Source organism: Vespula pensylvanica, chromosome 7 (genome assembly GCF_014466175.1).
Source record: "Vespula pensylvanica isolate Volc-1 chromosome 7, ASM1446617v1, whole genome shotgun sequence".
Classification (NCBI taxonomy): domain Eukaryota; kingdom Metazoa; phylum Arthropoda; class Insecta; order Hymenoptera; family Vespidae; genus Vespula; species Vespula pensylvanica.
Genome location: NC_057691.1, coordinates 2,705,382 through 2,721,397, shown reverse-complemented (window position 1 = coordinate 2,721,397; position 16,016 = coordinate 2,705,382). Strand labels below are relative to the sequence as shown.

General features: G+C 33.5%; 1 protein-coding gene across 5 annotated transcripts in view; it reads left to right on the top strand.

Moving 5' to 3' along the window:
* The window catches only part of LOC122630335 (neo-calmodulin-like), a 90,454-nt gene that overhangs the window by 48,682 nt on the left and 25,756 nt on the right, over window positions 1-16,016 (top strand). The window contains exons 2-3 of one of the 5 annotated variants that reach the window (XM_043814738.1): window positions 1,590-2,696; window positions 11,855-11,896. The exons of 2 other annotated variants lie outside the window; for them this stretch is intronic. In XM_043814738.1, coding sequence (XP_043670673.1) covers window positions 2,610-2,696; window positions 11,855-11,896 — 129 coding nt within the window. In that variant the 5' untranslated portion in view covers window positions 1,590-2,609. The remainder of the gene's footprint in view (window positions 1-1,589; window positions 2,697-11,854; window positions 11,897-16,016) is intronic. 2 more of the 5 variants (XM_043814740.1, XM_043814739.1) reach the window with 2 other exon arrangements.

Below are 16,016 nucleotides of genomic sequence, written 5' to 3'. Positions count from 1 at the left end.
AAAAAAAAGAGAGAAAGAAAAAATATATATATATATATTGTTTCGGTTGTTACATATAAATGCACAACGATCGGAAAAATTCTCAGTATTACGAGATTAACTCTCACGTATTTCAAAATTCGAAAGAAAAAAAAAGAAGAGAAAAAGAAAAAGATAAGAGAGAAAGAGAGAGAGAGAGAGAGAGAGAGAGAGAGAGAGAGAGAGAGAGAGAAAGAGAGAGGATGAAAGAGTCTGTAGAGATAGTAGTACGACAAATTATATTGAAGTACCATCCATTGACAGAAAAGTTCGTGCAGCAATTCTCAGACTCGACGATTTATATAATTGGATTTTTAGTTTCGTTCTTTCGGCTTTGTTCTGTTTTACTTTTCTCGTAAAGAAACGATAAGCTCAATAAATGTAGAATAACATTTACGTAAATGCAAGTTATGTTGTATAAGTCGGTACGTAGGTACAGACAGATCTCTGGCATTCGATTTAAAATCGATTCGCCATCGTCGTTTGTAAATTATTGATATGATCGCAAAATTGTCAAGCTGTATACACGTTTTCTTGTACGATAAAAGTAAGACTATAGTCATCTATTATACGAATAGATGATTTTTCTTGGATAAAAAAAAAAAAAAAACTGTATGAAAAATTTCTTTTTCTCGGTTCTTCTTTTCCTCCTTTAAGCGTCTGATTATATCATTTTTCGAGCGAACGAAGAAATATGTAAAAGAAAGGAAAGAGGATGAGATACCGAGAAGTGGATGGTATCGAAAATTCTCCGGAGGCGTTTTCGCTACGTTCAAAGGGATTTTCAATTTTTTTGCCTTTTTTTCGGCACGGTTCTTGTCAAAAGAAACGGAACAAAACGAAACGAAGTTTTAGGGATCTCGTTCGTCGAGATCCTAAAACTTAAAAAGACCTGCTATTCTTTATCTATGCTCATAACTTTTTTCTGTATTATTCTATTATGTCCTATGTTTCGTCCTGTCTTTAAAATGACCGTGTCGTCGATATTAATTTCCTTTTACGTGTATCGTCAATTATTAAGAACACGTTTATACATTTTCCATCGATGTGACACGATTCAATTGTTTATCGTTTAAGCACAGTACACAAAGCAAAGCCCGACCGAGTTATTTCCCCGGGGAGAGGGGGCGAGAGTGAAGGTATATAGATTGGGATAATGCTAATGCCGGGAACACGTTAAACTCGAAGCTGAATAACTTAAAAATGGTCTATGCAAAATATATTGCGTAGGTGTAGCGTTTTAAAAACGATTAGATGCCAATAACAAAGAATATGTAATAAAAAGTATGTAGATCTTCGTTCAGAGATTTAAATTTGATCTTCGCGAAGGTTATCGTAAAATTAAATAATTATCATTACGATGTGTTTCCCTTGATAACATTCGTGCGAAATATTTTATTCATTTTTAACACTTAAAAAGACAATCTCGTTTATAATATATGTATTTATACCGAGTATGTTGTATCGTAGCTATAAGTAAAAGGAGGAACACTATTGCCTGGGATAAATGATATAAAAATTAAAATCCAAATGTTTAATACGACATCTTCCTCCCTTTTTTCATTTTATAGATCTATGGACATAGTTGCAGTAACGACTGTCGGTTCGAACGTACGAAAGATGAAGTCGCATCAATCGCGATTTTCTTTGGCTGGAATGTAGACGTCTAGGATATATCGAATGGAAGAAAGAAGATAACGATCGTCGTGAAAGAGAGAGAGAGTGAGAGAGAGAGAGAGAGAGAGAGAGAGAGTGAGAGAGAGTGAGAGAGAGTGTGATTGATCGGTGATCGATTGCGTGAAACATCGTTCGAGTGGCGATTCACTCGCGCGTCGCAAACCAAATGTTCCCCTCCGATTTGCTCGCAAGCTTTTTGCAAAAAGCAAAAAAGGGTGGCGAAGAGAGGGGAGCAATATCGCGATATTCTCGAGCCTTTATCCCGCGATAAAGTGAAAGCAGAGAAATTCGTGGTATACTTAGGAATAAAGTATATCTCTTTAACAAGAATAAAAGGCAAAATCGCGTTCAAGATAAATCATTGGCTGTGTGTTTATAACGTAAACGATAGTGTTCATCGGCTGTATAGATATATGTCGATATATTAATATCGATCCGTTTCGAAGATATCGTGAAGAAGGAAAAATAAAGAAGATTAAGAGGACGGTAAGGAAGAAAAGGCTAAAGAGAAAAATCGTGACGAAATAAAAGAAAGGAAAGGAAAAACACAAAACGAAAAGAAAATGTGAGAGGATGTTCTCCCATAATCAAAGTTAAAATTAATGATTCGTGTTTCGAATAACTTTTTCGAAATCGACACGATTATCGATTAAATAAAAAAAATATACGCACGTAATATTAGCAATAAAATAGCGCGTTCTCCTTCGCGTTAGTCAATGAGCAATAAACAAGTTCGGTCCTTTTCGTCTTCGTTATCGTTTAAGAGAAATTAAGAACGCGTTCGGTGTGGATCGAGGAGTCGACCAACGGTGGTGCTCCTTATCGCTATCAACGACGCTGGACGATATATTTTTTTAATTACAATTTTGGTGTGAAATAAGTAAGAAAGAGAAAGGGGGCGAAGACACGACAAGATGGCGTTCGCCGCGGCAAGAATGATCCTCAAGGACAAGCGGCGGAAGGCCAGCAAAGAGGACTTCGCACCGCGAAACAGAAGCAAGGTAAAGTCGTTAATTATGAACTCATTAAGTAATATCAATTATCGACACGATTCCCTATAGCTGATGTCAACAATGAATATCTAATTAGATATTTCTCGTTCTCGTTGGCAAACAAATTTCTTTAGAGACGACAAATAGTAATTTGAATTTGTTGTATTATTTCCAACATGATGAAAAGAGAAAAAGAAAAAGATTTCACATTAATTTTTATAATATATTACTCTCGAACACGAGAGATGATCGGAATAACCAAAAGCTGATCGCTGATCGCTGATCGCACACCGAGTATCAAATATCAATCAACGGAGTACTTACTTTGCTCGAACGCGTGACGATGAATCCTGAACGGTTAAAACGTTCCAATATCCTTCATTTTCTCTACAACAGGTATTTTCCAAAAATTTCCATATAACGTGATACGTCTTGCTGCTTATACCGCTTGTACGAGAAAAATTTTATTGAAAATTTGTTGTTCAATGCTTGACAAACGATACGACGATGCGTGACACGTAATGAGTTTTACGTTAGAACGTCGACCTTACAAAGTTTCCGACCTCTCTGTCGTTTCATTTACATTTTTTTTTTTTTTACTTCTTTCTTTTTTACTTTCTTTTTACGAGGAGAGGTAGTTCTGAAACGTTTTAAACCTTAATTTCCATGTCACGACGGAGATATAAGTTATGCTGTCCACATGCATAAAAGTATGCTCTTGTTTTCTTTCTCACAAGAGAGAAAATAGGAAAGGAGAAAAGAGGAGAAAATAAATGGAGAGAGATAGATAGAGAGAGAGAGAGAGAGAGAGAGAGAGAGAGAGAGAGAGAGAGAGAGAGAGAGAGAAGTTTCGTATATATCTAAGTACGCATAATGCATACAGCAGGTAACGAAAAAAGTAAGAGCCATAGCGAATAGGGTCGAAGTTGTGTCGTAAAAAGAAAAAGAACCGTGCACTGAACGTTATTTAATGCGATATTGTAACTAGTGAAATTTTTTCTCATTACTCTAACTATCGTAAAACGATAATGGTCTCAAGATTTTTTCACACGAAGCTTTGAATCTATTAATACGATATAACGTGCAATGTATCGACGATAATAAAAAAAAAAAAGTTTGATAATAATTTTCAATAAGTTTCAAGTCCAAGATATATTATACGATTGAGTAAATTCTAGATTTCTAATGAATATTTTGAAATTTTTGTAAACGAAGGAACTAACATCAATTTGTCATCTTTCTCGAAGATCTCTTAACTAATTAAAGTAAAATCAGTGATCGCATTTGCGATCCTACGGTTGAACTTTTGATCGAGTATCACTTTGGTGTACGAATGATAAGCGGAAGTTTGTTACCCCTCTGGGTTTCGGAAATTAAGTTTGACTTTAACCGGATGGCAAACTTTTTCGATTCGTTCTTTATCTCTTTCTATCTATTTATCTCTTTTCTTTCTCTTTTTTTCTCTCTCACTTTTATACTAGTCTATTCGATTACATTCGATAGTCTCATAAAACAGAATGATCTTTGTTCTTTCGACTCTTTCTCCGCGAAGTTACGATCGTCACGATTAATTCAAATCATCGACTTTTAGTCTCTTCTCTTTTTTCTAAATGTAAACTCAACCGTACGTTGCTGTAACGAGATATCCCAAGGAAATTTCGCAGGATCAAATAGATCCGTTCTCATCCCATGAAATCTTAAACAGAGAAACCTCAAGCTCTACACGTTTTCCACGATATTCACAATTTTAAGGAACAGAATCGGTTACTTGGAAACGCTTCCTGACTTTGAATTTAGGATTTCAGGATTACGATGGAAGGAATAGTGCTTTTCATATACATATATATATATATAAACAGGATGAGAGCAATAACTTTGAATATCTCATTTCTTTTTAAAGAGATGGAGCAACTTTGTTTACGAAAGTCATATGGCCATAATACAGCAATAATCATTTTTCTGAAGATGAATACGTGAAGGAAATATATAGGTCAATTGTGTTTTTTAAATGGAATCATAAGTCTTTCATCGCATTGATCGATGTAGCTCGATTTTCTTTATAAAAAAGTATCACCATTGACGAAAAATTATTAGTTTAAAAAGTATTCTTATTTAAATGTTACTAAAAAATCATGTATAAAAATGTGATTAATATATAGTAAGAATAGTAGTAAGTAAGTTATAAAAGAAAAGTTTTTCGAATTTACGATCTTTCAATTTCATGCATTATCGGTCTATTAATAGATCTTTTATCCTATTTTTTAAATAAATAAAATAAAATTTACATATTTGTAATAAAAATTAAAATAATTTCATTATAGATATGTCTTTATTACGAAAGAAAAGAAAAAAATTAATTTAAAAAATTATTAACAAAATCGATTTTATTATAACAATATTATTGCATTATTTAAATAAATAGAGAATGAATTATCCTTGAAAACGGTGTTTTTTTCAAGTTTCTACGACTTTCCGTTCCGAAGATATCGCCTTCCAAAGATTTTCATTCATAATTCATTTAGTACAGCTGTTCGTAGTAGTAGTATAGTAATAGTAGGTTACCCAGCTGGGTTGCGTAAATTCTTGGAATTTATATAGGTCAGTGTGTCATTGTACTAAGTTGAATGAAATTATATAGGTTAGTAGGTCAACGTAAATGTCTTCCATTTACATGGAAATATCTCCTGAACTAAAAGTCGTAAAAATTTGAAATAAATACCATTTTAAAGGGCAAAATTTTCTTTATTTTTTTATGATATTGTTAATAATTAATTAACAATTTGTTATAAACAATTTTTATAAACAAATTCTTACGAACTTGATTCATCGTATTTTGCAAAAAAAAAGCAAAATTCAGATCTACAAAATTATATAAATTAATAAATAATTAATAAACATTATTTTTTTTGATAAAAAAATCATTTTTTTTATATTATTAATAGCTACTTCTTTCATTTACATGGGAATATCTCCGAAACTAAAAGTCGTAGAGACTCGAATCAAATATCATTAAAAAAATGCAGATTTTTCTCTATTTGTTAAAGCGTATTATTAATAATTAACAATTTGTTATAAACAATTTTTATAAACAAATTCTTACGAACATTATTAAAAAATATTCAGATCTCGACTGATTTATAAAATTATATAAACTAATGAATAATTAATAAACAAATTCTTTGTTTATTGCAAAAAAAATTTTTTTTATATTATAAATAGCTATATCTTCCATTTACATGAGTATATCTTTGGAACTAGTCGTCATAGAGATTTGAAACGAATACCATTTTAAAGGACAGAGTTTTTTCTATTTTTTAATCGTATTATTAATAATTAATTAACAATTTGTTATAAATAATTTTTATAAACAAATTGTTAAGAATCTTGTTCATTTTATTTTCCAAACAAAATTCGGGTTTTGGTTACTTTATAAAATTACATAAATTAATAAATAATAATAAATAATTAATAAACAAATCCTTTATTCATTGAAGAAACAATTTTTTCTTTATTATTAGTAACCACTTCTTCCATTTACATGTGAATATCTGCAAAACTGAAATTCGTACAAACTTTAAATAAATACGCTAACTAAGCACAAAGTAAATGCAGTATAAGCAGAGAGTAAAGCGTAGGAGAAACGCTTGAATAGGAGTTTATAAATATCTTATAAACTAATAACTTTTCGACATATATGGATTGATAATATTCCATGAAATATATCAAGTTGTTCGATCAATGTAGTCAAAAACATATAATTTCGTTTAAAAAACACAGTTAATCTTCATATATCCTTTACGTGTCTTCTTGCAAGAAGATTATTATTATTATATTATGACTCTTTCAGCACAGTATAACTTTTCTTAACAAAGTTTCTCCATATCGTCAAAAAGAACGAAGATATTCAAAGTAATTAAAGTTATTGCTCCATCCTGCATGTATGTGTACATTTGCATGTGTATATATAAGTATACCGCGATTTTCCATTTCAGAACATATTATACATTTTCGCTTTAATTAGTTCTCGTAGAATTCGAATAATTGGTTTAAAGGCTTTCATCGGTATCGACCGAAACAAGATTATATACGATTTACAATAATGTCCTCGTGTAATCCAGAGTAAGGAAAATTCGTCGTTACAGAGAGATCGAGGAATTATATATTCTATCGTAATCTTTTATATTTAAAAAAAATATATGTACATTCAAAGAAGATTTTCTTATCGCATGTTTTGCAGTGACACCGGTGAATTCTTATACACGTACTACGTATACATTTTACGTGTGTGTGCGTATGTATACGCAGTACGTATACATAGAGATGACACATGAACCGTGATAGCCGTTTTTCCCAAGAATTCCTAGCACGTTCTAGGTAGCGCCTTGTTAAAAATTTCAGGAGTCTCTCCTCGAACCGACGGATCTTCCATTCAAGTCGAATCCGTGCTTGTAACGCTTCTCTCGGGACTTTTACTTCGGCCTCTAGACGAGCTGGTACTGCGGAAAATAGTCTCTCTTTCTCACCCTCTTTCTTTCTCTTTCCCTCTTTGTCTGTGTGTCTGTGTGTGTGTGTGTGTGTGTGTGTATATATATATATTTTTATCTCTTTCTCTCATTCTCGTAAAAGGACTCTGTCGTTTTCGATATAGTGGCAACATAACGATAAACGTAAATACGATCGATAGTCTCGCTAAAAGCTATTGTCACTATCTTTATCGTTTCTCGTAAACATTTGAAATTCAAACTCGATTTCTCGTTCTTTTTCCTTTTTTTTTTCATAGTTATATACACGTTCAATGCTCTTCCAACGAGTTTGCACGAATATTCCTTAGGAAATGTTTAAACGATGGAAGAATCGTTTTTCCGGCGATTTTCTTTCTAAAGAGAGGATAAAAAGCAAACTTTGAAAATGTGGTAAGATCAACAACGAGGATCAAGACCGTAATCAAGAACGAGATCGCTCTCGAGAAAATTTATCGTAAGAAAGTCCATTAATCCATAGCTTTATTATAGTCTGGATATCTTTTATCGATAGGGAAGTGTAGATAAGTAAAATAATTGAGAGTTTCATTTTTATCGGAAATTCGACATGGTTTTGTTGTTGGATGGAAAACATGAAAAGCAAAATTAAAGAAGATAGAGTCACTCTATATCACTCCCATTCTTTCGTTCACTCTTCTACTCTTCTACTGGATAAAGCTTTTTTTGAGTTTTTTATTTACCAAGTCAAAAGTTGAGAGAAGAGATACTTTGCCGTCTTGTTCGGTTCTGGACGTCGCAAAAAGGCAAACTTTGTTTCTTGTTATCGCGTGAGCTGCGGCATCGCGTGCAACTTAAAAGAGGGTGAGAGAGAAAGAGAAAGAGAGGGAAGACAGATAGATAGAGAGAGAGAGAGAGAGAGAGAGAGAGAGAGAGAGAGAGAGAGAGAGAGAGAGAGAGAGAGAGAGAGAGAGAGAGAGAGAGAGAGAAATAGGAAAAAAAGAGAACATTCGAGTTTAGCCAAATGGAAAAAATAAGAGAGTTAACTGAAAAATGCGCGGATTGGACTAAACTTTTTAAAAGGTGATTTCCATAATTGGAGATACCGCAGAAATATTATCGTCCATTAACGTTTCCACTTTCGGGGGGTTACGTCTACGACAATTTCACGCGAAATTATCTCTCGCGAACGGATGACGGCCATTTCAAAAGAAAGAGCTTATTTAAAGGTAGCAAAAATAAGACGTGAAAATCCCTTTTCCGATTTATACGATTAGATACCGTTTTTTCTCTCTCTTTTTTTTTTTTTTTTTATTATTCTTTTTCTTTCCGTTTTCTTTTTTACGAATTTATTCGTCCCTTGGTAATGCATTGCATTATTTATTTCGTTAACACTTCAAAAATGTATTTAAGTGATCGAATTAAACGTATATACTTTTTAATTATCATCGATTACGAGGATTTGGTGCCACGTTTAATGGAATATTTTTCAACGATTTTAATTATAAACGTATGTATGAAAAGTACTCGACTAATTATGAATTTCGCGCACGATTTTCATATTCTCGTCGTCCGATGTAAAAGCTTAAACGAAACATAGACTTTGGTGGCACCTTTGAAATCAAAATCGTCATTAATTTTCAAGCAGCTGTTCGTGCTTTAGCTAGACTAAGAAGCATCCAATTAGCGATTCGTTTACGGTCGGCTAACATTTTAATGACTCGTGGATTGAAGTGGTCTTACGTACTCGAACTCTCGAGGCTTCGATTTTAAAAAAAGGATTTGTCGTTCGAATTGGCATTAAAAATTTATCGAACTTCCGTTTTCTTTTTTTTCTTATTTTTTTTTCTCTCTTTTCCTTTCTCTCTCTCTCTCTCTCTCTTTATCTTTCGTTGAAGTACTTTCTTCGAAGCTTTACGCGTGATATCACTCTTTCTCGATTTTTCTTTCTTACTTCCTCTTTCCCTTTTTTTTTATTTTTTTTTTCCTTGCACGAAGAAAACTCACTCGCCAGCTCTTTTATGTATAGTACGTTCGATTCACCAGTAGCTTTCGAAGAGAATCCCCACCGATTTAATGGACGGGTAATCGTAGAAGTACCGAAATGAAAAGCAACGTGAAAAGTACGAAGGTACATGGACGAGAAATTCCTTCGACGATATATAAACGATATTGGAAATCAATATAGACGATAAACCTACCGATATTTCTTTATATCTTTCTTTTTTCTTTTTTGTTCAATATTTTTTTTCCTTTTTTTTTTCTCTATTTTTCTTATTTTCTTTCGCTACCGATGATGCATCGTTCTAAATATCTTTCATCGAAGTCGAAGAGATTTTCCTAGGAAAAAAAAGAAAACAATGTTATTACATTTCATAGTAATTAATTAGGACAAGGTACTTTTCGCGTCTCGTAATATTTTTGAACAATAAACGAATTATTTCGAGGAACATAACCGTGTGTGTATACATATATAAATTCATATATATATATATATATATATATATATATATATATATATATATATACATGTAATTTTAAGAACGGTTTCATTTGAAATTACCTCCGGAAGCAACTTCTAGTAGTATATCTGTCGAGAATTTCCATGAAATGATTTTAGTATGAAATTCGTCTGGCAGTTCTCCTTGATACAACTTTTATAACTTCCGTTTGCTCGCTTTCGTTAATTTAGGATCCGTAAGATTCGTCTTTCTCATTTTTAAAAGAGAGTGAGATAAAAAGTAGAAGAGACAGAAAGTGAGAGAGAAAAAGAGAGAGAAATACAAAATCTCATCAGTCTTTATATCTCTTTCGAATCGTTTTGACAACGTTTGATGGAAGTTCGTCAAAGAAAGAAGACACCTATATGATCTCGGCAACAGACTTGTTAACTATCGTTTCATGTGTAATTAATTAATTTTTGTCATTCGTCTTGAGATCCTTTTGACGTTTCATGAAATGTAATCTCATCGTCTGTTTCGAGTAATTAGACGATAAATGGCGATTTTAAAGTTTGGCATTCTCTTATTATACAAATATTCTGTTATTCTCTTTTCAAGCGATTTCCCTTTGTTTTATCGTTCTCTTCGCAAAGTCTAAATTTCTCAACTGACAACTCACGCGAGCATACTCTTTTAATTACCTCTTACTACTTACTATCGACAATGACCTTTTCATGTAAGATATATAAAGAATTCAATATACAAAGAATTCAAGATGTCCATTACGTTATTCATTATCTTAGATTTTTTTTATGAAAAAAAAGAAAAAAAATATAAACGAACAAAAAGAGCGATTATATTACACTATCATAAATTGCATCGTCACGTAGCAAGTGCAAAGTCATAAGAAAGAAAAAGAAAAAGTAAAAAAGAAAGACTCGATCATAAAAAATATGTAAGATATTATTATCGTTCGAGTGTGTTGCGATCAGTGAAACTTGCGAATTTTCGTCGAAGATTTTCTATAATAATTATTTATTTTAGGAGCAGCCGCAGTTATCTGTTATTAAAAGAATCGAACTTTTCCACGAGAGTCCTTTATTTCGTAACAATTCGCATTTACGTACCGTGAATAGAAGATAAATTTCATTAAGTTTAACTCGTCGCCCAACTATCTTCATTGGTTTAGAACGTGGGGAGCATCAAAATGACGTGAAATTCATTTAACAACATGATCATATCTGTGAATAGAATTTCAACCTTCCTATCTACCTATATGCTGCAACAATGAAACGTTCACGAAACTATTTCAACACGGTTTTGTTTATCAAAACTTATACATAGATCATTAGGTATATATATAAAAAAAAAAGTACATTACCTTTACCGATATACGATAATATACATGAATAACAAGTTTGCATTTTGTGATAAGCGCTTTAGGTGTACAAATATTATAAACGACGGACTGACATAACAAAAACAATATTAACACGAAAACTGGCTCGTTAAATTGTCCAACGCTGAGAGCTCTATGCCTATGCTGTGGTATATGTTAAATGTGCAGTGCTATATATGTGCTATGTTTACGTGATACAATATTTGGAATCTAACAAGTACTACGAGTTCGGTTTCCATGTCTTGTCTTGGCGATATGGAAAGCTTTTCCTGCTTGAAAACTCCACGTTGCCAAGAATGAAAATATCCTTAATAACACGTTAACGAATATATATATATATTTTTTTATGTAATATTCCTAAGAAGAAAAAAAATCATTTTTAAAGTTTTTCATACTGTCAAGACAAAATGATTGTTAAAAGAAATCTCTTTTTTTCAAACTTGTACATTCGATACGTGTATGTGCATATATATATATATATATATATATATATATACATATACATACACACGCACGTATTATTTCTCTATCTATTTACGCAAACTGCTAGAAAGTAAATCCCGTGCATAATCACACTATGTCCTCTATCTATAACTCTATCTATCTTTGCCTATACATACTATATTACGTATCCATGTTATTTGTATCTATCTCTTTATCTAGTATCTACCTATCTATCTACCTACCTACCCATCTATCTATCTATCTATCTATCTATCTATCTATCTATCTATCTATCTATCTATCTATCTATCTATCGACTCTATGTATCTATACCATATGTCTTTTTGTACTTTTCCAACTGCAGTGTGTGGTGATTGGTGACCTGTACTGTACTTGTGTTTGCAGGCCCGCAGCGCCAGTACAAGTAGCTTTAGAAGCCTGAGCCAGGTACATACTAAAATGACATAATCCACATATAGCTAAAATCTTAGTACTAGCTATTTAGCTGATACATAGCTAGACATTTAGATCATAGACACTCTTGCCGTAGAGCAGTAGAGAACACTAGCATAAATAATTATGTGTGTGTGTGTGTATATATATATATATATATATATATATATATATATATATATACATATATATACACGCATATAAACATATACACTATTATATATCAACTATGTTATACTTTATACATATACTTTATACATATACTTGATTTAGAAAGTTGAACATTACAGATCTTCGCCACACGATAACACGTTATATACGGTAGGATTGAGAATAAGGAATTATCATAGAATTTTAGAACGTCGTCGATCACGATCAAAACGACGAGATAGAATCTTTGGATTTTGTTCCAAGAAAGCTGCAATCACGTAGTACACGGTCACATATATGGTACATGCATGCTCATGACTTCTACATGCGTAAATCTACATACATATAGGTATATATAGATATATATACATACATAGATAGAAAGAGGCATGCCATATCCACACGTCTTCTATTTTCTATATTAATATTAGATTACTCGTCCTCTTAGTGAACGAATCCCGTAGTATTGCATGAACCTTATTACTACTTAACGCTTGTGTGTTTCTTATCGTACAATATGTTAGGTTAAATACCCACTGACACATCTCTTTATAATTATTTTCTTAATTATCTTCATTCATCGATCGACAATAACTCTAGCTATGATCGTCGAGCCATGAAACGAAGTAAGTATTCCGAGAAAATCGCGAGATGACGAGGTCGATCGGCGTTGAAAAGCCAACTAATAGAAAAGTTAGAAAATGATCTTGAACTTTTTTTTAACGAACTCTAACAACAACGAACATGTATGCATAAATGCGCCTGGGACTTGTAAAAGGGAAAAGGTAAAAAAGAGGAAAAGAAAAAAAAATAAAGGAAAGAAAAGAAAAGACAGAAAGAAAAAAAAAAAAAAGAAGAAAGGAAAAGAAAGTTCGTACGTGGCACAAAGTAGTTCGTAGTAATTACGCGGTCTGCACTTTGAGAAAGTTCCCGAGGCGTGGATCTTTCGCGTTACTTATCCTTCCCTTTTATTTTCTTTTTCAGAGACATTTTTCATAAGGTCTCGCGACTAAACCGGGCCATCTTTCATATCACGATGTTCGCTTTTCCCCGGCTCGGCGTGTCTTCTTTGAAACTTTGAAACGCTTCAAAGGTCCCTTTGGCAAAATCGAGTACTCTCGAGAAAACTGTGACAAAATTCGAGGAACTCCGTGATCAATCAACGAAATTAACGAAGCGAACGTCATTATTCCGTCGAACCTGAAATCGACTCGTTAAGACTTCTCATTTTCGATCGTTGATCTTTTCTACGTTTACTCATCTATAACACAACTCGAGTTTAGTTAAACGGCGTATAGTTTTTACAATTGATCAGGAATGAAAAAAAGAAGGATAAAGAGAAAAAGAGAGAGAGAGAGAGAGAGAGACGAAAATAGAAGAAAACGCAGTTTGATTTACCTTCGAAAGGAAGTAAATTTCAACGGAACTCGACAACGAGAGTTCCGTTGTCAAGGGAGCTCGTTAACGGTAAAGCTAAGATAAAGTTTCCGTTGAGGGTCGTGCAATCGGATCGTCTCTGTACACTCAGGAAAGTCCAGCTTTCGCACCGTAGAGTAGTACTTGGAGTAGTACTTTGCAAATAAAAGGATGGAAGGAAGCGCGTCGGAAACGATCGCGTTTGACTCGTTTAAAGTACTCTTCTGACGAGTACGAGTCGTAGAGATACAAAAGCGATATAAGAGAGAACGAGTATCAAAAAGAGAGAGAGGGGGAGGGAAAGAGAGGGAGAGATATGCCTGTGAGTGACTCCTCTCACTCGAAGCTGGCTGATGGACCATCAGAAGGGTGTGAAGAAAAAAGGGGCAAGCGAGATCCATTCGTTTCGGAGTTTAGACCGAAGAACGGGAACGCGATCGATGGCCCGTTGCTACACCTTAGACCACCCACAGCGGTTCTCAAAATATCCTTTAGCAATCTCTCAGATATCTTGAGATTATTTCAGGTTCAAGGTTTTGCCTTAGTTAGCGACATAATGTCTATATCTAACGTCTCAGTATCTTTTGTATTTTTTATTGGTTTTTTTTTTTCTATCTTTTCGTACATGTAACGGATGTAATTTAGGCTTCAAAGAATATTCTTTCTTCAATATGTTCTTTCAATAAACGAGAATTATTCTAATATATATATATATATATATATATATATATATATTCGGGCTAGCTTGAGAACCATTACCTTAGACAATTTCTACCCCCTTCTAAACTCTACCGTTAGAGCTACCAACGATCGAGTTCCATTCGCTTCAATTATTAACCGAGTACAGATGTTCCCAGAGCATGCTCAGACACAGGTGCACTGACACGTTCCAAGGGCGGTCTCTTCGATTCCCGATTGCCGGCCTTCTTTATATTCTTTTTCAAGATTTTCTTTTTTAAAAGAGAGAGAGAGAGAGAGAGAGAGAGAGAGAGAGAGAAAGAGAGAGAAAAAAAGTATCGATCGATCGACATTTTCGTAAATCGTTAGTAATATTTTAATAATTATTTCATTAAATAATCAATCAAGAAAAGTATATAAGAATAAAGATATAATATAGACATCTATATCCACTTACTTAGTTCGATGTACTTACATATATCCTATTAACGAATCAACAAGTATTACGCGAATATGAGCTAGTAATATCTCGTGATATAACTGCTTTCACCGTGATTTTAGCATTTATTTATATTGAGAAAAAAAGGAAAGAAAGAAAAGAAAAAGAAAAGTATTGGCGTTAACCTAAATACGAGAATAAGAAAGGAGGACGTATCCACTCTTTTGTGAAAAGTTGTTATCGACTAGGAGTATGTACATATTTGTCGCAGAAGTACCATAAAAGGAAAATTTCACGTTTGCAATTCTGAGTAATGCGAGAGATAAAAGTGACGTTGGAATATGACGTGTAGGTTTATCTACGGCGAGAAAACTTGCCGTCGCGTACAACGAAGATATGTGGAACGCTTAGGAATCGGGTCAGAGCCATAATCGTTCTTCCGAACAAAGTGAATATGTTCACGATACACGTAACGTCGTATCCGTTTCCTCTTTTTAGCAAAGAAAAGGAAAAAAGGAAGAAAACAAAATGATCCAAATAGATGGAAAGAGAGAGGTAGGGAGAGAGAGAGAGAGAGAGAGAGAGAGAGAGAGAGAGAGAGTTCCATAACGTTAGATCGTTAGACCGCCATCGTTCGTTTCGCATTATCGATTTGGTCTATGAACATGTCTAATGTCGAGACTGATGCCATTAATTCTCATGTGTCATATGGTCCCTGGTGTCATCGTTGAAGGCAGACGGCGAGAACTTTGTCGACGTCGTATACATCGTTGTTAATTATTCTAAACTCAATCAACTTAATTTTGATACGATGTAAAGATAATGAAAGCAAATGTCATCGGATCGTCTATACGTTACGAGAAAAGAGAGAAAGAAAAAAGAAAAAGAAAAGTTAAGAAAAGTACAAGCCACTCTTTTTTTCTCTTATAATTTCTCTCTCGTATTTTATTCGTTCTTCTATTTATTTTGATAAATTCTCCTGCATTTGACAATAGAAATAATTCAAAATGAAATTCTTTCGATAATGTTAAAGGACATAACGACAAATTCGATCATATATAACTATTTGCATTTATATATATATATATATATATATATACACACACACACGTATATATAGAAACCGATTATCATGCATTTTTCAAACGAGAGAAAACGCATGAGTCCTCCTTCCTGTTTCTGTCGTTCGAGTGTAGCTTTTCAAGGGCGGGTTGCAGTCGGCCCCAATTATTGATCCTTCAGAAGCGACTACCGGGTCTCCCTCGCAAACACTCGGACAAAACTTGAGTGGGTTATAGGAGGGGTGAGCCGAGAGAGCTTGCCGTTTCTGGGAACTTCCCGGGGGTTCTGAATTCTTCTCTCTCTTTCTCACTTCCTCTCTTTCTTATTCGTACATAAAAAGAGAAAAGTAGCTCGTTCTGAAAGCTTGAC